We start from the raw sequence: 25,119 nt of genomic DNA, 5'->3' as shown, positions 1-25,119 counted from the left end.
TATTATAAATATTATATTATTATGTTATTGTTATTTTATTATTGTTGTTGTTTTTCGACAATTTCAAATAACAAAACTTAAATCCAATAAAATAAATTCAACACCAATTGAGAGTGTGCGACGAACAACCGTCCATAAAAATAAAAAATGAGAAAACCATATGACATTAATTGTATGTGTAAACTTTGGATACAGAAACATTTTGGAAATGTTTTCAGAAAGTATCTGCATTTTAAATATTAAAACAGCTTCACGTGGAAAAAAAAAACTTATGTCCACTATGAAGAATCGAAATGCCGCTTGCTGTCATGTTCACTTTGGACAATAAAAGGCAAATCCTCTGCAAAAAAAAAAAAGAGGAGAACCGACATGAATAAATGGAAGGGCAGCGTAAGGAAGGCTTTGAGGGATGCTGGGAAACAATATTTGGTTTGAAAAGGAAAACAAAAACCGAAAGAATGAGGTGAGTGGAAGAACCATATATGTGATGTGATCTCTCTCTCTCCCTGAATGTGCTGAGGAGCGCTAAACAGCACAAAAACAGTTAACCTATCAAAATAAACCACATACCATATTGTTGGAAATGCGTACATGGAATTCGTTCCAAATGGAGGCTTTATTAGGCAAAGGGACGGTCAGACAGGCAGGGTCAACAGGAACAAACAGTAAAATGAGGGTCATCAAAAGCAAAATCCAGAAAGGCAAGCAATGGTCAGGGCAGGCAGCAAACACTTAAAAAAGAAATAAATAAAAAAATAAATGTAAAAATACAATCACAAAACATGGATAAATACCAAAAGCCAGGAAACCACTGGGTAATGCACACTAACATTGATTTTGCAAGACTGCAAAGATGTGTTGAAAGTGAGGTGTATATATAGCCCTGGTCATCATGAAATTCAGCTGGGTGATTGTAGTCAGTGGTGAACTGGAACTGATGTGTTTGAAGTGCATGATGGAATATGTAGTCCGGTTAAGTAGCAGATGTGATGCGTAGAGTGCCCTCTAGTGTGTCTGGCAAATATATAATAAAGCTGTACCAATGCATATTTCCCACCAGTCCTTTGTAAACTACGGCTAGCAGAGTTTATTTGTTTTTATTATGATTTACATTGTAGCGCAAGAACAGTTTGAAGTAGTAGATATGCCAGCGCACCTGCGTAGCCTATATTTCTAAATAAATTAAAATATTTAGCTATGATGCATGTCTGCAGTTTATGTAATTATTGTTGTATTTATTTTATTGCTGTTTCTTGTTAATAATTGATTGTTACTGCATGTACTGTCAGAAGGTATATGTATTGTACATTGTTCATACTGTGATAATGTTACTATAATAATAATAATAATAATAATAATAATAATAATAATAAAACCTTAAGTTTTTTTTTTAACTGTATTAAAACTAAGATTACGGAATTATATCTTTAGTGGTTTTAAAAGAGATATGATGAATTGGAGTGACTGTGCGTTCACACCGAAGGCAGTGAGAGCGTCACAGGTCGTTCTGGCTGCCCTGGCAACAATGCTGTCTACCTACAGCTCCAGCGGCGAGTGTCAAAATTCGCTACATTGATCTTGTATTTACAGGGACCGATGCAGCATATCATATCAGCTACATTCCTGCATAAAACATGCTTTGTAGCATGAATATGTTGCACACTTTTTAATCAAATTCATTTAACAATGGAGGATCAAGTTGCATGTACTGTGGCTTTGCTCCACTTGTTTATACAATATGTCCATATGTCTGAAATATCCTGAAGCAGCAATACTGTTTTGTACTGTCGCATGAGATTCCCGCTTTTTTAAAGAAAAATATATACAATATTAACGCAAATCAGTAACTTCCAATAACTTATTTAATGCTTGTTCCTGTAAGAAAACATTGCAAATAATTGGAAATCCGGCAACCGCAATAATCAAACCCTTGGGAACAACTGTGGTCAGAACCAAAGTTCACAGTGACTGCTCTCTGGACTCCTCAAGCAGTGGATTTCTTCATTCCGATTGCTTGCCGCCGAACCGCATCATAGCTCATTACCATAAAGTTAACTTGATTTCAACTCTCCTTGTCGCCCACACCATCGAAGATGCGCCGCGCTGCTCCTCGCCGCCTATCGCCACCAGCTCTCATTGAAAATAAATGATTTCCGGCTACTTTGACGCTCTCGCCGCTTTTGGTGTGAACGTACAGTTAGAATGTTTTTCCACACTAACTTGACTTTTCCCGCTCTTCCATGTTTGAGAAATATTAACTACAATAAATGTAGATTTTAAATACTGACACTGAAAAATGTTATTTCCTAAGAATTGTTGTCTACCTCCAAATAAAATAAAAATTTATAATATAATGTTCCCAATCCAAATGAAACAAATCTTATAACTCAATTTTAAAATATGGACTTCATCTCAAGGCCTCAATTAATTAAATAATACAAAAAAAAAACAGAAGTCTGTTCATGAACAGTAAATAAACAGTTTTATTGTGCTCTTTCATAGTTATTTTATTTTAATAATTTACTGAAGAAACATCATCCACGTTTTCTGGCAGAAGCCATGCCTGTCTATGTATCCACTACAGTCTTGCTGCTGTAGTCAGCGCTAAACTGCCCTTTTGCTTTTCATAGAAATAAAAACTGATTTAGTTAGATTTAGTTCATTTGTACAATGGATGCTAAATTGAAAACATCTGCTTTGCTCTTTCCAGCATGAGTCACAGCAGGGCAGTGAAAGTCTGACTCTGCTTTCACTGATAATGTAAGGGAGAAACGACTGACAAGACCACAAAAATCCATTGACAAATAACATTTCTTGTAAAATATGCTCTCAGTAGATCTCTGACCACAAATTCAGAAGGTAAAATAAAAGGCATGAATCCAAATGTGATATTGGCCAATCACAAGTCCCTGATCCACACAATAAACATAAAATTTAAATAAAAATGTTTACTTGTTCACTTCAATCATGCCTATACAGAACGATCATGGAATTAAGCAAAAAACAGTTATCATGATTCCTGTATTCCTCCAGCGCATGTTTTACTGAGTGGATGCCCTTTCAGCTGCAACCCAGTACTGGGAAACACCCATAGACATTCACACACATACACTATGACCAATTTAGATTTGCTTTCATCTGCGTTCTTAATCATTCTTAACTTGTGATGAAAAGAAATTCTACATTTTGCCAGCACCAATGGCGTAGTGGTTAGTGCATCGACACGCACGTCATGATATTGCAGAGTTCTAAGTGTTCCAGGGTCAACAAAGGTTGAGCTTATGATACAACGTTTCAACCAATCGATACAATGTTCCAACCAATCAGATGTGTATCATGTGTGTATATGTATAGAGTGTATCATGTGTGCTTATGTATGGAGTGTATCGTGTGCATATGTATTGTGAATTGAGTGTATCATGTGTGCATATGTATAGAGTGTATTGTGTCCATATGTATGGAGCGTCTCATGTGTGCATATGTATTGTGCGTACCATGGAGTGTATCATGTGTGCATATGTATAGAGTATATCATGTGTGCATATGCACTGAGTGTATCATGTGTGCATATGTATTGTGTGTATATGTATAGCGTGTATCATGTGTGCATATGTATAGAGTGTATCGTGTATATGTATAGAGTGTATCATGCGTGCATGTGTATCATGTATGGAGTGTGCATATGTATGGAGTGTATCAGGTGTGCATATGTATGGAGTGTATAGTGTATGTATGGAGTGTATCATGTGTGTATGTATAAAGTGTATCATGTGTGCATATGTATACAGTGTATCATGTGTGCATATGTATGGAGTGTATCGTGTGCATATGTATGGAGTGTATCATGTGTGCATATATACAGAATGTATCATGTGTGTGCATATGTATAGAGTATATCATGTGTGCATATGCATTGAGTGTATCATGTGTGCATATGTATTGTGTGCATATGTATAGCGTGTATCATGTGTGCATATGTATGGAGTATATCGTGTGTGTGTGTGTGTGTGTGTATATATATATATACACATATATACACACTTATTAAAGCGGTGCTATTCTGATGCTTTTGATTGGTGTTCCTGTTTCAACTTCCAGTAGCTCAGTGGTTACGTGACTCTCACACCAGAGACCCGGGTTCTATCCCGGCATGTGTGCATATATCATGTGTGTATAGGCACAGATTGTATCATGTGTGTGTATATGTATAGTGTATCATGTGTGTATATGTATAGTGTATCGTGTGTGTATATGTATAGAGTGCATCATGTGTGCATATGTACAGTGTTTCATGTGTGTATATGTACGGACTGTATCGCTTGTATATATGTATAAGTGTATGAGAGTGTAGACTGTATCATGTATATGTATAGAATGTATATGTATAGAGTGTATCGTGTGTGTATATGTATAGAGTGTATCATGTGTGCATATATACAGAATGTATCATGTGTGTGCATATGTATAGAGTATATCATGTGTGCATATGTATTGTGTGCATATGTATAGCGTGTATCATGTGTGCATATGTACAGAATGTATCGTGTGTGTGTGTGTGTGTGTATATATATATATATACACTTATTAAAGCGGTGCTATTCTGATGCTTTTGATTGGTGTTCCTGTTTCAACTTCCAGTAGCTCAGTGGTTACATGACTCTCACGCCAGAGACCCGGGTTCTATCCCGGCATGTGTGCATATATCATGTGTGTATATGTATAGAGTGTATCATGTGTGTATAGGCACAGATTGTATCATGTGTGTGTATATGTATAGTGTATCATGTGTGTATATGTATAGTGTATCGTGTGTGTATATGTATACTGTGGGGTGTATCATGTGTGCAGGGGTTAAAGTAAAAAAAATCCTTAAAGGGGTGGGGGGGGATATCAGGCTACCTCAAATCGATCGCTTCAAGGAAATATGCATTTAATTAATGCTCCGCTGTTATTATTATTATTTCACAAAACCCGTCAACATTTTTAATAAAAGTCATTAGATTAAAGATTGTGTCTTATGATTATGACTTATTCCCTCCGTTTCACTCGCGGTTCATGTGTGCGCACGCTGCGTGAGATGAAAGAAAATGACAATGAACCTCAAGGCTCATATGTTGACTTTTTGTAAAACATTTTTTTGTTTACATATGATATTGCATTTATTTGCATACATGTTTTATAAGCTGTAAAATGAAAGCCTGTTTGGTGCGGAGTTATTATACAAAAATCAGGAAAATCATTGGATTTGTTTGATTTGTAGATTATGTAGGCTATTTAAAAAATTGATATTATATAAGGACTATTATTAACTGTCATTTTCCAAATAGAAAAAAGTTGGTTTGTTGGTTGTACACTAAATCATCAATAGCCTGTTTGTTAAGTATATGACGCGGCTCCATGCAGCACAGAGGCCATCAGCATCCGCGCTGGTTTATGTCAACTCGTCTGTGACCAGAAATGTCCTTCTTACATTTTGCTTCTTTGGCAAAACACATCTGTAGACACACGTGTTTCCTTGGTTACTGTCCCGGGAGTTAACAAATAGTTGTTGCACATTTAGGGGCCGATCACAAAGAGCATGCCTTTCGGTTCCAAAAACGGTGGTAGCTCAGAGGAGTTTAGATCCAATACGAACTCCCCAAAAATGCTTGCTTTGGTGAGCGAACTGCTGAAACAAACTCATAAAAAACGTAGTTTTAGCCAGATTTTGTTTGAAATGACGTCATTTTGTTTTTTAAAATTTGTTTGAAGCATACCGGTCCTATAGTTTATAAGTATAGTCTTTAATGGATTGAACATGCGAAAAGAACCAGAGTAGATTCCCACGTCAAAGAAGAAAAGAAGGTGGAGCCTCAGAAACACATTTGCCTATTAGGTCATCACAAATATAAGCCAATGGAAGACCTGTTTTTTTACCAATCTTATTTTTTTTCTTTTACCAATCTTCAAAAGTTGCTTCAAACTCTCAAAAACAAACTAAATAGTCTTCATTTAGGCCTGACTTTGTTTGAAATTACTGTACGCCAAACCAGCTCTGATTTCTCTTGAACAATTTCAGGGCCTTTAGCTTAAAAACTAAACAAATTGTTTTACTGTATGCCCTATATTCTCTATAAATAGTATTTCTGCATAATCCTAGAGAGAGGTTAAGTTTCCAAAGGCAAGTAAACAAACAGCCCTGCAGATAAAGTTTGCATTATGATCACATTTATTTCAAGACACCGTGGACTAATTACTCAAACACAAGAATGAATTAATCTGGGAGGAAAGTCATCTCTACTATCATCTGCATTCATCATCAGCATCCTTAGGCCAGAAAAACACACAAATAATCAGTCAGGCAACCAATGCATCCTCGTTATGTGAAATGAGTACACAAACAGATATTTGCGCAGCTCTGATGAAGCCTACTGAGGCAGAGATGATCAAGTAAGGGGGAAAAAACTATAATGAACCTGGAATGACACTATAGACCTGCATGGGCAGAAGGGGCTGCAGCCCTGAATCATTAGTGAAAAGTCCAAAATGTGCCATAGAAATATGTAATCTTGTCGCACTGTAGAAGCTCTGTCACGAAAACAAATTCCTAGTATGTGTGAACATACCTGGCAATAAAGCTCTTTCTGATTCTGATTCTAGAAATCATATTCAATGCTTCATTACCATTCAAAAAGAGTGAGGCTGGATTTTTTTAGCATGTTTTGAATTCAGATATATAACTGTGGCTAAAATATAATTTATTCCCATCGCGGCAAAATATAAATAAATAAATAAAAAATATTTACAGTTACACATTTAAATTGTTATATGGGATTTTGATCAATTGAAAATGTAATTTCTCAGTTTAACAAAGATATTGTGTAACAAAAATAAATAAAGCTCTCTAATTAAAGAGATTTAAAGACAATTTACTCGCTATTGTTTCTGCAGCTTTTATCAAGTCAAATGTAAGACTTTTTAAGACCATCATAAATGAGCTAAACACTAAGAATTTTTTAATGGCGCATTTTGTTTTTTGTTTTTTTTTGGCTTGCCACAACAGCAAAGAAATCTAATTTAGTTATTTCTTGGCCACATATTTTAATGCGTCAAAAGAAGAAAATTCTATTTGTATATACCTTTATTACAGCATAATGTTTCTTTTTTTTTTAAGACAAGTTTAACATTGTTAAAAATTTATTTCTTATGAACAATTACGGGCTGCAACATAATGCTTTACAATTAAAAAAAAACCTTGCCTCTTCCATGTCTATTTATAAATATTGTCCACTGTCCCTTACTTCTGTAAATATTTTTTGTATAAAAAGGATTATGGCTACGTCTAAATCTGCATACTTCCATACTATATAGTATGCTAAAAACAGTATGCAAGCTGAGTAGTACATCAAAATTTATATAATTCTAAAATCAGTATATGCGAAGTACCTGGAAGACCTACTACTTCAGGCGAGATTCTAAAGTGTGCATCCCATGATGCCCTGCGAGAGAATTCATGAATGGGAGAGAAGCGACAACTCACGAGGGTAGGTCACGTGATCATGACAAAATGGCGGATGCAGTATGTCCGAATTCCATTCATACTACTGACATTCATACTGTATAGACGTACATTTCTAATGGCCAAGTAGTACATAAAAACTCAAATGCAGTACCTACTCAGTAGTAGGTGGTTTCGGATGCAGCCCATGTAAGGCAAATATTGCTCTGCTATTATGATGAGAAATTGTGTAATTTAGTTTTCTTTCCCAGTGTAAAGAATTAAATTTGGACAATTTGTGTTAAAAAAAAAAGTCTTATAACTGTTATCTCTTTGAAATAAAAATATTTTATATATACAGTTTAAGTCAGAATTATTAGCCCCCTGCTTATTTTATTTCCCTAATTTCAGTTTAACGGAGAGAAGATTTTTTCAACATTTCTAAACATAATAGTTTTATTAACTCATTTCTAATAACTGATTTATTTTATCTTTGCCATGATGACAGTAAATAATATTTTACTAGATATTTTTCAAGACACTTCTATACAGCTTAAAGTGACATTTAAAGGCTTAACTAGGTTAATTAGGTCAACTAGGCAGGTTAGGGTAATTAGGCAGGTTATTGTATAATGATGGTTTGTTCTGTAGACTATAAAAAAAATTGCTTAAAGGGGCTAATAATTTTGACCTTAAAATGGTGTTTAGAAAAAATTTAAAACTGATTTTATTCTAGCCGAAATAAAACAAATACGACTTTCTCCAGAAGAAAAAATATTTTCAGTTATACTGTGAAAATTTCCTTGCTCTGTTATCATTTGGGAAATATTTAAAAAAATAAGGAAAAAAAAATTTGAAAGGGGGGCTAATAATTCTGACTTCAACTGTATATAAATAAATGACTGTTGGGTATTGGTGGTTGGATGGATGTATGACTGATTAGGTAGCTTTACCTGGACAGAGGAATATTAAGACCTGTTTAAAATGTTTTAAGACCTATGACAACATATTTCAGTGAATTTAAGACTTAAGGCCAAAATCTTTGCTTTTGAAATTTAAGAATTTTTAAAACCCTGCAGACATCCTGTAACACTCAAGTGATTCCAATTTTTATTTTCTTTTTTTAAAGAATGTTAGAAACCTGTAAACATCAACTTCCACAGTAGGAAAACACTACTAGGGAAGTCAATGGTTACAGGTTTCCAACATTTTTCAAAATAATGCTTTCAAAATAATTTTTTGTTCAAAAGAAAAAAGCAATTTTCTGAAATTTCAAAAACAAAATATTGCATGGTGTTGCAAATGTAGAATCAATCTAGTGTAAAAAGAGTGTCTCTTAGTGTCTCTTTTTGGGTACTAGACAGAAGTTTAAGATTGTTTAAAAAAGTAAAACTAACTTTGAAATTCATTTTTTATTGAGTTAACAGACAGAAATAATAACAAAAAAACAAGGGGTGACATGGTGGCGCAGTAGGTTGTGCTGTCGCCTCACAGCAGCAAGGTTGCTGGTTCCAGCCTCAGCTAGTTCAGTTGGCGTTTCTGTTTGGAGTTTGCAGCTGGAAGGGCATACGCTGCGTAAAACATATGCTGGATAAGCTGGTGATTCATTCCGCTGTGGCGACCCCAGATTAATAAAGGGACTAAGCCAAAAAGAAAATGATTGAATGAATGAACAAACAATACCAACTTATCACATCTTATTACAATACCAAATTATTCACCTCGAAACAATTTATATTTTGGTTATAGCGCTAAATAAATGGTTTTCTCCCTTAACATATCATAAGGTCTATTTAAAAAGAACCTGCAGTGCATCTTGACCGAAGACAGGCCAAACAAGCACTTCTACTGTATTTTGAAGTTCTGCTCTCATTTTGCCAAAAAAGTCCCATTGAAAAAGTATTGTCAGCTAGTGCTCACCTTTGCTGAGCAGCTCTTATGTCTCTCCATCTCTCTTTTGCTGCTTTCTGTCTTTCTGCCAATTGAAAGAAACCTATTGACCCACTAAAAGCCACGTTTATACCATTTAGTTCAAGTAAAGTTAATTAAATGACAGAATAAAATGAGCTTCGGCTTATAATATTTATCCTCTGAAATAAAATTGCAGCTTTACTTGGTCTATTAAAACAAGAAGAATATTTGATCTCAAGACATTCAGCAAAATAACGAGCTGTTCGACATCAAAGATTTTAAATTAACTGCATCTTTTTTTTGCAGGAATACAGATTTGTTTTTGCTCTATTATGTTTTGTAACATTAACAGAGGACAAATTATGATATTTGCAGAAAACTGTATAATGAAAAAGCACTAATGGGCTACTTTTTGTCCAGTGATTGCCCATGAATGAATTTCTCAAAATATATGCAAAACCAGTTTATTTCGCTGATGCTATTGAAGTCAGAAAATTAAAAGCACCTCTCATTACAGAAAGGAAATGCATCTCGCAAAAGTGCTTTTTCTCTGGACTTTGGGCTATGACTACATCACATAACAGTGTTTTATATATATAGTGTGTGGAAAGCTTGACTATATATCAGATCTGACTCACTGTTCTCGTCATGTACACTCAACTCCTCAGAACATTACAATCTAATGTATTACACTTAAAGTACGTCTGTTACACAAGCAAACTTATCACAAAGTTCTCCTTGGCTCAGCAGGAAATGAACACAGATGAGGTTTGTGCTACAGCACAGGAATATTTCATATGGGTCATACATATGAGTTTGAAGTGATAATACACACAGTTTAGCCTACAATAAATACATTAAATGGACAGACATGCAAGTGAAATAAATAAAGGCCCTGGAAAATTATAGTAAAGTGCAAACCACTACTCAATAATTTAATCAAAACTTCAGACTAAACAAAATTAATCATTTGAAAGGAAAACGGCAGCATGGTGGTGCAGTGGTTAGCACAATCGCCTCACAGCAAGAGGGTCACTGGTTCGAGCCCTGACTGGGCATTTTTGTGTGGACTTTGCATGTTCTCCCAGTGTTTGTGTGGGTTTCGGGTTCTACGGTTTTGCCCACAATCCAAAGACATGCGGTACAGGTGAATTGAATACGCTAAATTGACCGTATGTGAATGTGTGCAAGAGTATTTGGGTGTTTCCCAGTGTTGGGTTGCAGCTGGAAGGGCATCCGTTGCATAAAAAGTGCCGAGTAAGTTGGCGGTTCATTCTGCTGTGGCAACCCCTGATTAATAAAGAAACTAAGCCGAAAAGAAAATGAATGAATGAATGGAATGAAAGGAAAACACGCATATAAATCAAAGAAAAGACATTGTGGGCTATGATGAATATGGTTTGGTCGAATTTCCTGAATTTGACAGTAATGTTGTAGAAATCAATATTTGGGGTCAAATACACCGAAAAAAATTCAAAGATCCAATAATAAAATTTCAATACAGCTTTCATTTTTTTTCTCCCATTAGAACGCACCTGGTTTATATGTTTACTATTTTAAATATATATAATAACTATGATAGTACATGTTTATTTACAATGACGTACAGTAAAAATCCACTGAAGCATTATTAGGATTAACTATTGTTTCCCAATCAGTTTCCCAGTACTGGGTTGCGGCTGGAAGAGCATCCGTTGCGTAAATCATATGTTAGAATAGTTGGTGGTTCCCTGATAATCAGGGACTAAGTCGAAGGACAACTAATAAATAAATTCAAAGTAAGTAGTCGTAAAAAGACAGAAACACCAAATTATTGGTACCAAAAGATTTTACTCTATCTAGACATAACAGTTTTTCATTGGAAGACTTGAACTTGACATTAAAGTTTCGTAAAAAAAAAAAAAATGCTTTCAAGTGTGTTTTTGTGTAACATTTTTTTTGGTACAGGAAATAAAAAACAATTAGTGCTATCAATTTGCTATTTTAGTGGTTTATTTATTTATTAAGCAACAATTATAAGTCATAAAAAAAAAGAATATTTATAATTATAAGAGCAATATGGTGGCTCAGAGGTCAGCACTGGAATGGAATAAAAGGTGTTTTTTTTTTAAACATTTTAAGGTCAAAATTATTAGCCCCTTTAAGCTATATATTTTTTTTCAATAGTGTACAGAACAAACCATCGTTTTACAATAACTCACCTAATTACCCTAACCTGCCTAGGTAACCTAACTGACCTAGTTTAAATGCCACTTTAAGCTGTATAGATGTGTCTTGAAAGATATCTAGTAAAATATTATTTACTGTCATCATGGCAAAGAGAAAATAAATCAGTTATTAGAAATCAGTTATTAAAACTATTATGTTTAGAAATGTATTAAAAAAAAATCTCTCCATTAAACAGAAATTGGGGAAAAAAATAAACAAAGGGGGCTAATAATTCAGGGGGGCTAATAATTCTGACTTAAACTGTATGCTGGATAAGTTGGCAGTTCATTTCGCTGTGGTTACCACTGCAGAATGAAAGGACTAAGCTGAAGGAAAATGAATGATTGAATGAATATTTAAATACAAACTTTTCTAAGAATGGCTGGAACTGCTTCATTAGGTATATGAGAGTAAAATGATGGTGGAAAGCTCATGAGAACGAGAAAAATCTAGAAAAATAGAGAATCTAGTAAAAAAATGATCTTTACCCACTGAGTCTAGAAAAAGAGGGGGCTTTTAAAAATGAAAACCCTCCACAACAAAGAGCCCAGCAGACTGTAGCATTCTCTCCAATTCCCATGAAAGAGCTCGGCGCAAACCACCTGCTAACACATTCAGCACATCAAACACTTGTCTGTTGTCATTCACATCAATAGAGGCTTGAAATTGGGCATTTCTGCGGCTGCGGTGCATTATTAGGACTTTGTGTGATTAAAGATTGGATATTGCTGTAGGTCTGAACTCTACAGACAGATTCCTTATGGTGAACAAACATGTTTCCAAATATGCCGAATCCAATCAAAGCTTCTCGTCTTGTTCTCCTTCATCTTTTTCACTCCTTGTCTGAAGTTAATATGTTATGGATCATCTTGAGGGCTTTTTGATACATGTATTAAAATAAAGGAAGACATGCTACAACAGACTCTTCAGATAAACTTCCTTCAGACAGTTGACAGTAAAGCCTTTTCACACAAGTAATGATGACTATACGGTCACCAAATAACATTGTGCTCATTATAAGAACGTACTACAGTTTTGTTGCCTGCCATGTTCAATGTCCTTAAAGAAATAGGTCATCTAATAATAAAACTTCGCCAACCAAGATGTATGACTCTTTTCAGCCAAACAAAAATTTTAAGTTAAGGAAAACAATCCAGGACCTATTTTAACCATTACCTCAAATATAAATGTTTTATTTAAAAAAAAACATAATTATAAGGGTGTAAAAAAAAAACAACAACAAGGATGCAACAACATGTAATCTTTAGATGATACATATACCCAATGACTCTTTATTCGCAGAAAGCAATAACTATATTTTGCTATTTCTGCGCAGAATTAAGTAAAAAATATGCAGATTTACGCAGAATGATTTTAAGAGTATCTTAACAAAAAGCTTAATATATGAAATAAAAAATAATACCTTTTTAACTTTCATTTAATGTTTACAATGCAAATCCAGTTAGATTCCCTTATTTGGTAAACAAAGCAAGTCTCTCATATAATACAGAAAATATTACTTTACATACAGTAATGTACTGTAAATAAAACATATGAACATCTATTATGATCATCACCCATGATGAAAATCAACTTTTGTAAGCTGTTTGGACAGAACTGTCTGCATGTATAGTATGTACACTGTTCATTTTTTTGGAACCAATTCGATCCCGATGCCAAAATTCTGACTATCGACCGATACAGATCAGATCCCGATACTGTGCCTTTTTTTACCAGAATATAGTTTCTATAGTTTTGGTGATACTCAAATAATACATCATCTTTAGTAAAAATAACAGACCCATAGGTCTGCTGTATGACAGACGGCACAATCGGCACAAGACGAGCATTCGTTATGACATTAATACGATCCATTGTGGTCCAGCTTGTGTTTCTTTTTTTAATATTATGATTTTTCTTATTTTTCTGGAGGCTATAATAAATCATCTGATGGGTATTTTGGGCTGAAAACTTTACAGACACATTCTGGAGACACCAAATGTTTATCTAAACATCTTGCAAAAGAGGTAAAACAGTTGCCCTTTCATATTAGTCAATGATATTAATGAATTTAAAACTGATTAAATAAAATTAACCAAGTAAATAAATAGACTCAATGATTGGCTAAAAATTGCATGCAGATTCCGTGTGGGCCTAGCGATAACCAATACAGATAAGGCAATAAATATAAATATGTTTTTCTTAGCCTGATTTTATTTTAAAACCCTTTACAGGAAACATCTAATATATTTCTTTTTGCAATGCTGTGTTGCTATAATTTACGTTAATAAGTTAATAAGGTTTTATAAAAAAATCGTTTCGTTTGTGCAAAGTTTAAGTTAATATCAATAGTCAGTTGACTGATGTTTTTCAGACTAGAAAAGTTCATTTGAAAGTACATTTGCAATAATATTTCTAGTGTTGTATTTCCTCTAGCAAAAACCTTTATAAAGCGTGCTTCTGCTTCATGTTACGCGTCATAACACCATTACAAACCCTCACAACTAGCAGAACACATCTGAAGTCATTCAACAAGCAAAAAACAATCCAGAATGTATCAGCTTTGAAATATCTTCCAATAGTATCATGTCAACACTTAACAATAAAAATAAGCCTTTATCAGTCAAAACTGATGTAAAGTTTAATATCTAGCGCATCCCTAAAAATTATATACATAAATGACACATTGTCAAAACCTTCTATTTTGACATCAGCCACTTTAAATGCTCAGGGTATAAACTGTATGATGCCTTTTGATTGGCTGTTATTGTTTCTATTGTTCATCAGCTAAACAAAAAATCATCCTGAGAGTGATTCTAATGATACTGTATGTCTAACTGTGTTGTATAAATTATAGTTGTGGGGAAATGATTATCAGATTCAGAACTGTATTTCTAAATTACAACTGCTATCATACCTGGTTGAAATCAGACTTTAAAGTGACAAATTAGCAATTAAAAGCCCCCCAAAATTATAAAAGGTCACACAGAAATGCCAAACTTTGTATGTTTGCACAACTGCCTGTTTTGAGTTGGCTGATCTGACACGTTAGAGATAATGTCATTTGTATAACATGTTTGGCTCGCAATGCGTGGACATCACAACTGTTATGACAGATTAATAATGCAGGCTAAACAAGCCAAGCCAGCGAACAGCCAAAGCGTTGTTGGATCAAGACCCGTAAATCTAAGCCCCGGCACAACAAGGCCTTCAAGCAGAGTCAATTCATCATCAATGCGGAGATAAACAGCTCTTGATTGGACGCATCAAACTAAATGAGGATTAAATTTGCATAACGATAAATGATACGGCACGAATAATAGGATTAGCTGTGATTTCACCATCTTTTTTTAATGCTCTGATGAAATTCTCAGAGGTTAGCTTAAGGAGGTAAAGCGTGTGCATTAGAATAGGATGCAATTACTTCTAATAAAAGGAGTATTTTACAGTAGCGAGATACACTAGGGCAACCCTGGGAAAAACTTGACCACTTATAATTGCTGAAATCTCACTAAGAAACTGCATGAGATCTCATTAGAGGGGTTTCAAACAAGCCATAAGTGTTGTTTTCCAAGGGGAATAGCTTCACACCAATCTGAAAGGGTCTGTGCAAAAACCACTTATGGAAGTCACTACAGAGCATATAACATATTTTGACACAAAACAGCCCACGGTGCTTCAGTTTGAGAGTTTATGAGGCTGAACAGTGGCCCTTGTGTACATATTTAAAGCACAATGAAAAATTACTTTGGTCACATAATCTTCAAGGACAGAATACGTTATGGAAACTAATTACAACCAACCATTTTAACAGAATTTATTTACAGGTAGGTTAATTATATTTAGGAACAGAATTATATTTAGGTTAACGTTTATTGATCAACATGCTATTGTTTATTCCTTTTTAATTGATAATACATTATTTTTGCAGCTCATAACACCATGTTATGGGCAGTATTATGGACAGTGGCCATTGTGTACATATTTTAAAGCATCAAAAGATATTAATTTGGCCACATAATCCTCCAGTACAGAATGTGTTATGAAGTCTAATGACTAACAATTATTTTACAAGAATTTATTCATTTAGGTTAATGTTTATTGATCAACATACTTTTGTTTTTTGCTTTTTAATTCATAATACATTATTTAGGCAGCTCATAACATCATGTTATGGACAGTGGCCGTTGTGTACATATTTTAAAGCACCAACGAACATTAATTTGGTCACATAGCCTTCATGACACATTCTGTCTAGGAGGATTAATGACAAACAACTATTTTAACAGAATTTTTTTTCAATTAGGTTAATGTTTATTGATCAACATTGTATTGTTTATTCTTTTTTAATTGATAATACATTATATTTGCAGCTCATAACACCATGTTATGGGCAGTGTTATGGACAGCGGCCATTGTGTTCATATTTTAAAGCACCAAAGGATATTATTTCGGTCACATAATCCTCCAGGACAGAATGTGTTATGGAGTCTAATGACTAACAACTATTATACAAGAATTTATTAATTTAAGTTAATGTTTATTGATCAACATACTATTGTTTATTGCGTTTTAATTCATAATACATTATTTATGCAGCTCATAACACCATGTTATGGACAATGGTATGGACAGTGGCCATTGTGAACATATTTTAAAGCACCAAAGAACATTAATTTGTTCACATAATCCTCCAGGACAGAATGTGTTATGGAGATGTTATGGAGACTAATGACAAACAACTATTTTAACAGAATTTATTCAGTTAGCTTAATGTTTATTGATCAACATACTATTGTTCATTCCTTTTTAATTCATAATACATTATTTATGCAGTTCATAACACCATGTTATGGACAATGTTATGGAGAGTGGCCATTGTATACATATTTTAAAAGCACCAAAGAACATTATTTTGGTCACATAATCCTCCACAACAAAATGTGTTATGGAGACTAATGACAAACAACGATTTTAACATACTTTTTTCATTTAGGTAAATGTTTATTGATCAACATACTATTGTTTATTGCTTTTTAATTCATAACATCAATTAACTTTAATTATGCAGCTTAAAATGATTAAAAGTTGGTTCGTAATACTGTATGTAGAATTTAAGATTAGGCACTATAAATTAGGTAGTGTGTGTCAAGATCATTAATAATTTAACCTAACTTTAAAACCAAGCAAAATCTGAATTAAAAAAAAATAAAATAAAAATCAAAGATAATATTTCACGCTCTAAAGAATAAAAGTAATTTGGCAGTGGCAAACGCGCCCTTGCTATTCAGCAGAATCAGTTGATGGTTAATAAGCTAATGACCATATCTTCGACATTTTGCTGAAACAAAGTCCTGACAAAATAAGGTAATTATGCTTCTAAATGCCTCTGCAGACATTTGAAGCTTGCACTTTGTTCCAGAGTATACCAAAAAAAGACCAACATATTTTATGCCTGTGGAAACCTCCGAGGCAGTTTTGCATTTCCCTTTGCCTGACTTTGTCCATATAAATAAAACAACACAATAGTCAAGAACATTAATCTATATAATGCAGCCTGTATAAAAGCAATGAGCTCGAGACATACATTATGTAACGCTGCTACATTTTCTGCAAACTGAGATGAACTTTAAGGCAAATTAATGCTCTATAGACGGACAATCAGAATGACTAATGTGCTGGAACCGAAACTGTAAGCCTAATAACATAAAATAAAACACACAACCTTTTTGTGGATTTCAAACTACCTACAATATATAGCAGAGTTGCACCTTTTGTTGAAGCAGGCAGCAAAACAGTCTATTTGCACACTTAGATGAAAAATAACATCTAAAGTAAATGGCTCAATACAATCTTAAAGTGTCCCATTATGCTTTTCTTATATATATATTACTTCATATGTAGTGTTTAATGCAGCAGTTTGTGGGTGTAAAAGTTCTGCAAAGTGCACAATTAATGGACTTATTCTCTCCAAAAAGAAATATACAATTCTGAACTGTCTAGAACAAGTTGACAGAAATTAAAGTTGTACTTTCTGCACAAATCTATATAGGTTTATTTAAAATTTGTGTGATTCATTGGCTGTCAAGAGTGTGCGTTAAGTCAAATATTCGATCTGCAATATATATATATATATAAATATATATATATATATTTTTTTTTTTTAATGGCCATAAACAGTTTGCACCCATAATAAGAACATATTAAAAACCAAATAAAATAACATATGTCAGCAAGCACTTTCCAAACTCAAAAACCTTAGGCATAGTCAAGTAAAGCTTATGGCCTCACACACACAAACTTGCCTTTGTGTGTTTGCTCCTGACAAAGCATGTATTCTCTGACAAAAACCTTTTTGTTAATAGAATAAAGAGCCAACAATATAAACGTTAATTATTATTATTAATATTATTATGAATATTATTGCTTAAAAACAGGATAGACAGGACAAGCTTGTTGTTAATATAGGTCAATAAGTGCATTAGGAAATACTGTCAAAAATAAAATAAAATAAAAAATTCTCATTAAACTTAGCTTTGAGTTCACCCCAAAAAAAAATTCTACCATTATTCACTTTTTCAAAAACCTATTTGAGGGTTTTTTTCTTCTGTTGAAATCAAACGAAGCTATTTTGAAAAATAAACCAACGTTTAGGTAAGGTTTAAAACCACATGAGGTAGAACAAATTTTGGGTGATTTATCCCTTTAAAGGAATACTTGAACATGATTTTTTTAAAAGAGGTTAAATATCCAGTAATATTGTAGTATGTAATATTTCTGAAAAATATTCATCCCTACAGACTGCACATGAACAGCCTACTTTGACCCTCAAACAGTACAGTTGAAACTAAGGTCTGGAATAGTTTGTATGTTTTTGAAAGCAAAAACAAATCCTATTTGTACAGTATGTACTTCCAAAGTATCAGAGCTTAAATGAATATGGTAAAAACAATGCCATCATTATTATTTATGTAACTCAATGTGCAAACAAAGCCTCCAGAGCAAACTGCATAAATAGTATTGGCTGTTTAGTTTCCAAAATGAGCCACAACACGTAAACCAATCACAACAGTCTAAGTCATCTCACTAATCAGAGAAGACGAGGGTCTCAGAAAGGAGAGAGTTTTATAAACTGATATAAACATAAGGAACCTTTAAAACAGCATAATTTTAGAATGTCATTAATGAGATAGTGAACTTAAAAATGAACATTTACCCACTATTTACTTATCCTCAAGTGGTTCCAAACCTTTGAGTTTCTTACACAAAAGTAGATATTTTGAAAAATGTTATAAACCTGTAACCATTGACATCCATAATAGGAAAAACAAATATGGAATACAATACCAGTTTTTAACATACACAGTTTTCAGTATCTTTTCTTGAATTTTTTTTGTTTGTGACATGTGAATGGTGATTAACACTTGAAAGAACTTACAGTTTTGAATAAACAATCCCTTTAACCTTTTCCAGATGATTTAAAATGTACTTACCCCTCTTGGCTTTGGCTTGTCGAACCCTCCATATTGTTTTGTGAATTTCAAAATTGTAGTTTGCAGGCAAAGCCTTAATAGCCTCGTTGAGCTCGGAATCTTTCAAGATCTCGTCAGGAATTTGATTGGCCACCCGCCTTGGACCTTTCACTAGATTAAAAAGACAATAATAGAGTTAATAAACTAAATTGGTTTCAGGATGAATCAAAGATGGGTTTGCTGAAAGCATCAGTGACAACTCAAGTATGCTTTAAAACAGTATTGTGCAAATGCGGATCAGCATGTGCAAATTGCCTTAGCAAGTAACACTAAAAATCTAATTTTTATGAGAAATTGATTGGGCTGTAGTCTCTATATAAGACAAGGAAAGCCCATGCAATCATTTCTGAGATCCAAAATTAATCATCACACAAATCAATCAGCGCGCCATCAGGACAGCAGCTGAACTGAGAGGTCAGCCGTCAGCAGAATGAGTCTGTCAGTGACATCCATTTATTTTTGAAGTCTATGACAGATAGACCATCTGCAAATGTAGGCACGGGCTATAGTTTAAATGCTTATTCCCACACGACTATATTTTTTAAATCAAAAACATAGATATAGAAAAATATAAAATGATGATACAATATTATTATTAATCAAATAACTGTTTAATTTGTTTATATTTTCTATGTAAATTACAATGCTCAATTCTCAGTTTCCATTGTTCCAGTCTTAAGTGTCACACGAAAAATCTGTGTTAAATCAATATTATTAATATTGGTTCTCCTTAACTTTAACAATGTAAACAACCTTTTCTGCTTATCAGGTGTTATTTAATTTTTCCTTCCCTAAAACTGTTAAATGATTTCCACAAATCTGCTCTCAAATACTACTACTTTTCTAGAGCGCCAATTTAGCATTCTAGATGTAAAATGATTATTGAGTGTTGCAATTCAGCTTTTCCATCACAGAAATAAATTGATTTTAAAATGTAGCAATTGATAATGTTGTAAATTAGGCTATAGCACCAAAAGCTTGATGATCAATTGTACGGTCAATTTACAATAGATACAAGAAGTTCACAATTTTAAAGACAAAAAAAAAAGAGATATATGGCCATTAGACTAAACAACATGTTTTTCTTAAATCTAACACACACACACACACACACACACACACACACACACACACACACACACACACACACACACACACACACACACACACACACACACACACACACACACACAAAATCCCCAGGGTGAAGGGTAGTGGTAGGAGAATCATGTCGTGTTGATATTTCTTCACAGCAGGCTCTCTAAGTCTTATGTGTCTAGAGGTTATACAAGCAATGCTGCAAAATATTCTCCAGGAAAATAGCTTGCAAACTGATAGCAAAAGAGTATTCTGGAGTAACAAATTAAGAATCACAACTTAAGTGTAAATATGCATTTGAAAGGCAGGGCAAAAAGGAGACATTCACAGATAACTCCACCCTAAACGCATTCCATGTGACCAAAAGTGAAGATAAGTCATTTGGAAGAAGAAGGGAAGGTTATGGTATTTGATTAAAGATTCTGGGGGCAAATTAACTTTTACAAAATAATGCAGCGCACAGAAATCTTTTATACCAAGCACTACTACATACAGATGGGAAAATAGGTATTGAACATGTCATGTTTTATCCGGGGAATAATATTCTAGAGGAGCTGCTGACATGAAATTGAACCAGACTTTGGTAAAAACCCAGACAATACAAGCATAAAAATAAAACAAAACAAAAATATCTGAAAACTTAGTGGAAGCTGGGATCAAACTGGCAATTCTTTGCATGGGAATCGGTTGCTCTATCAAGGAGGCTAAAGACCATGACCACAACTGACTTCCATACAAAGAATCACCAGTTCAATCCTAGCTCATACCGGGTTGGTTGCAGTAGGACCGGTGGGTTACACATGGGGGCTCGTCCTGGATGGAAGTGAGGTTTAGGGAGGTGAGTGTAACAGAGGGCAGCTAGTGAAGTGCTATGCAGGCAAAACCTCACTCCTCTGAGCTCAAAAGGTGCTCTAGCAACAGACACTAGAGGCCATGGTCTTTAGACTCCTTTGTTAGATCAACCAACTCCCATGCAAAGAATCGCCAGTTCAATCCCAGCTCAGACCAGGTTGGATCCGGTAGGACCGGTGGGTTACATTAATTATGTTTAATAACAATGAAATGACACAAGGAGAAAGTACTAAACTACTTAAACATATTTAATATTTTATATAAAAGGTTTTTTTGATGATGGCAGCTTAAAGACACCTCTCATATGGAGAATGAAGTCAAATTAATTGCTCATTGCAAGTAATTTGTAAATCTTGTCGGTTATGTGGGTCTTGTCTATCAAATCTGGTCTTTTATTAATATTTTCTAAAGGAATCAAGTCAGGGGATTGGCTAGGACATTCTACAGCTTGATTTTCTTTCACTGAAAACATTTGAGTTTCCTTGGCTGTGTTTTGGAGCATGGTCTTGCTGAAATCTTCATCCTGGATTCATCATCATCATCCTGATAATGTAGATGTTGGACTGAAGCAGCTAAAATTAGTTTACACTGATGAAGGGCAGAGGGTTACTGAAGAAATTCTGAGCGATTTCAGCTGCTGTCTGGGCTTTCACTGCCTTTCTACACCTCCCTTTCTCCATGTGTTCAATACTATTTCCCTGAGTCATTTCATTTTATGAAGCATAACTTTAGTTGTAAATTTATAACATTTGTTTTATTTGCATATATGATTTTTTTGGTTGTTACAAACATTTGGGGGACATTTTAAGTCAACAGCACCTTTAAAAATATGTTTTCTGAGAAAAATGGTGGCATGTTCAAGACTTATTTTCCCAGCTAATATACAGTTGAAGTCAGAATTATTAGCCCCCTTTAAATTTTTTTTCTTTTTAAAATATTTCCTAAATGATGTTTATCAGAGCAAGGACATTTTCACAGTATGTCTGTGTTATTTCAGCTTGAACAAAAGCAGTTTTTAATTTTTTAAAAGCCATTTTGAGGTCAACAGTATTAGCCCCTTAAAAGCTATTTTTTTTTCTCGATAGTCTACAGAACAAACCATTAAATGTGTTGAAAAAAATCTTCTCTCCGTTAAACAAAATTTGAGGAAAATAAGCAGGGGGGCTAATAATTCAGCTAATAATTCTGACTTCAACTGTATATAGATAGATAGACAGACAGATAGTAAGACAGAAAATTATATACACATACATAGACCATATTAATTGCAAGAAATTTCTACTTTATTAGTTCCAATAACCTGTCAAAATTCCAACATCAGTATAGCAGATACTATTGTAAAAAAATTAATAATATCATTATTTTGACCTGTAAGATTTAAAAAAAAAATAAGTAAATAGATTACCATTAGAAATTGATTATATGTTAATTAATTAGAATTTTAAAAAAAACCTGCTGACAACTGGGTAAAACCTATGATTTGAAAGAATGGAGTAAAGAATAAGAATTCAAAATAAAAAATCATTTTTGGGGTACATATGGTGATCTTTAAATAGTGTCTTTCATCAAACGATACTAGTTATAAATATCCCTGGCAATACTTCTAGGTATAATAAAGTTCAATGAATGACATTCAGCGAAAAATTATAATTACAGCAGTAATAACAATAATTTTATTTTACAACTAATAATTTAGTTGTATTTTACTTTTATTGTTAGAAGGCTAGAAATCTCATTATCGTCTTTGACCCAGCTACAATGGAGTAAAATGGATCAGGACAAAGTAGCACACAATACACACTCCTTTTAATATGGAGTAAATTATTAATTATTGTTAAGCATCATATCCATTAGGGAACTTATATATATATATATATATTCGGTCAACAACCACAACCAATCAATAATCAACTTAACATTTACTTTCCCTATTATCACTTATAGAAAAATGCCAAAATTGCTCTGCAAATTCAAACCAGTTCATAGCAATTTTACTGAGACAGGTTTGAACATTTGAACTTTTCTGAAATGACAGCTAAATACACTCACCAGCCACTTTATTAGGTACACATTACCAACTGCTTAACGCAAACTTTTAAATCAACTCAATGCATTTAGGTATGTAGACATGGTCAAGATGATCTGCTGCAGTTTAAACTGAGAATCAGAGTATTTCAAAAACTGCTGAACTACTTGGAAAATATGAAAAAAAGAGAAAATATGCAGTGAACGGCAGAGAATGGCCAGACTGGTTTTAGCTGATAGAAAGGCAACAGTAACTCAAATAGCCAACAGTTATAACCGGTAGAAACTGAGGCTACAATTCAGACAGGTTCACCAAATTTGGGCAATAGAAGATTGGAAAAACGTTGTCTGATCTGATAAGTCTCGATTTTTGCTCCAACATTCAGATGGTAGAGAATTTGGCATCAACAACATGAAAGCATAGATCCATCCTGCCTTGTATCAATGGTTCAGGATGTTGGTGGTGGTGTCAGGGTGTGGAGGATTTTTCTTGGCACTCTTTGGGCCCATTAGTACCAACTGAGCATAGTGTCAACATCACAGCCTACCTGAGTACAGTTGCTGACCATGTCCATCCCTTTATGACCACAGTTTACCCATCTTCTGATGGCTACTTCCAGCAGGATAACGCGCCATGTCATAAAGCGCGAATTATCTCAGACTGGTTTCTTGAACATGACAATAAGTTCACTGTACTCAAATGGCCTCCACAGTCACCAGATCACACCTTTGGGATGTGGTGGAATGGCAGATTCGCATTACGGATCACATTAGCAGCCAATGATCATGCACAACATTATCCACAATCAATTAAATAGAGCTAATGCTGTTTAAAAGTTAACGTTATATTTGCAGGCGATTTATACTTAATATTCGAAGTAGCGTAATAAACTATACAGAGCCAGTGTCACAAGTTGTTACTGTTGTCGACGAATGTGCAAACATAAAATCAACGTTACCTCAATGTTTTATTCAAACAGTAAAACTACAAGCTGAATTAATGAATACGTGAAATAACATAGCATGAAATCATCCAATCGATCTTTTAAAATCACAATTTATTTATTTTTTAAGCTGTTTGTTGAATCAAAACACAATTTCATGAGCCAAATAACGCCTAATAACACATTTGAGCTTGTGACATTTTAGCACCTTATAAACATACATTTAGCCAACATGTCTGTGACAATCCCCGAGTTAAAATGTAAGGTGACATCAAAAACACACAACGTTAATATAGTACAAGCCACGAAAACATATTTGTTTGTTATACGATATCGATATATTCAACAACATACAAATGTTATATATATTACACACAGCATCCGGCAGTTTTACGTATGCAATTTATCGCGACATTACTTTAAAAAGACAGATTTTGACATCACAGTTGACGGACATTGTAATGGAAACAGCAAAACTTTCAATTATTGAGAAAACAACATTAGTACTCACCGTTAGGTTTTTTAGCAGTGACCACTTCAATCTCGCTACCGAGAGCCGCCATCTTTCCCCAAACAAGTGCACGTGGAGTGAAATAGGCATTACTCCTCGAACACAGAGCTGATATTAGCAAATCAATTGTCGATTTCATCGATATAAACGATGGCATGAGGTACAGAATTTGTTTTAAACACTGGATGAATTAAACCTTCTCGATTTACTTCCTTATTTTTAAAAAGTATATAAGTATATATATATTGTCGATTTCATCGATATAAACGATGGCATGAGGTACAGAATTTGTTTTAAACACTGGATGAATTAAACCTTCTCGATTTACTTCCTTACTTTTAAAAAGTATATATGAAAATGAATATAGTATGATATAAGCATATTTAAAACATAATATAAAAATGTTTGTCATATACAAATATTTAACAAAGCTTCACCTAAACAATTGTCATTATACAATTGTCAACCCCCTGGAGAAATAATATAGAAAAGTATAAAAAGATAATACTTATGAAACATTTATTTTTCAAGGTGGTGTTTACATTATACAGTGCTCAGCAT

The 25,119-nt window shown here is 33.9% G+C and overlaps 1 protein-coding gene across 2 annotated transcripts in view; it reads right to left on the bottom strand.

The window, feature by feature from the left end:
* Positions 1 to 24,646, bottom strand: part of dph1 (diphthamide biosynthesis 1) — a 225,125-nt gene extending 200,479 nt beyond the window's left edge. The window contains exons 1-2 of one of the 2 annotated variants that reach the window (XM_056474269.1): positions 24,559 to 24,646; positions 19,090 to 19,239 (exon numbers count right to left, since the gene is read on the bottom strand). In XM_056474269.1, the coding sequence (XP_056330244.1) occupies positions 19,090 to 19,239; positions 24,559 to 24,610 (202 nt within the window). In that variant the 5' untranslated portion in view covers positions 24,611 to 24,646. The remainder of the gene's footprint in view (positions 1 to 19,089; positions 19,240 to 24,558) is intronic. The other variant, XM_056474268.1, reaches the window with a different exon arrangement.
* Positions 24,647 to 25,119: the final 473 nt, after the last annotated feature.

This window comes from Danio aesculapii, chromosome 15 (assembly GCF_903798145.1).
Source record: "Danio aesculapii chromosome 15, fDanAes4.1, whole genome shotgun sequence".
In the NCBI taxonomy this organism is placed as follows: domain Eukaryota; kingdom Metazoa; phylum Chordata; class Actinopteri; order Cypriniformes; family Danionidae; genus Danio; species Danio aesculapii.
Note: the sequence above shows the minus strand (reverse complement) of the source record. Positions and strands in the feature narration are given on the sequence as shown.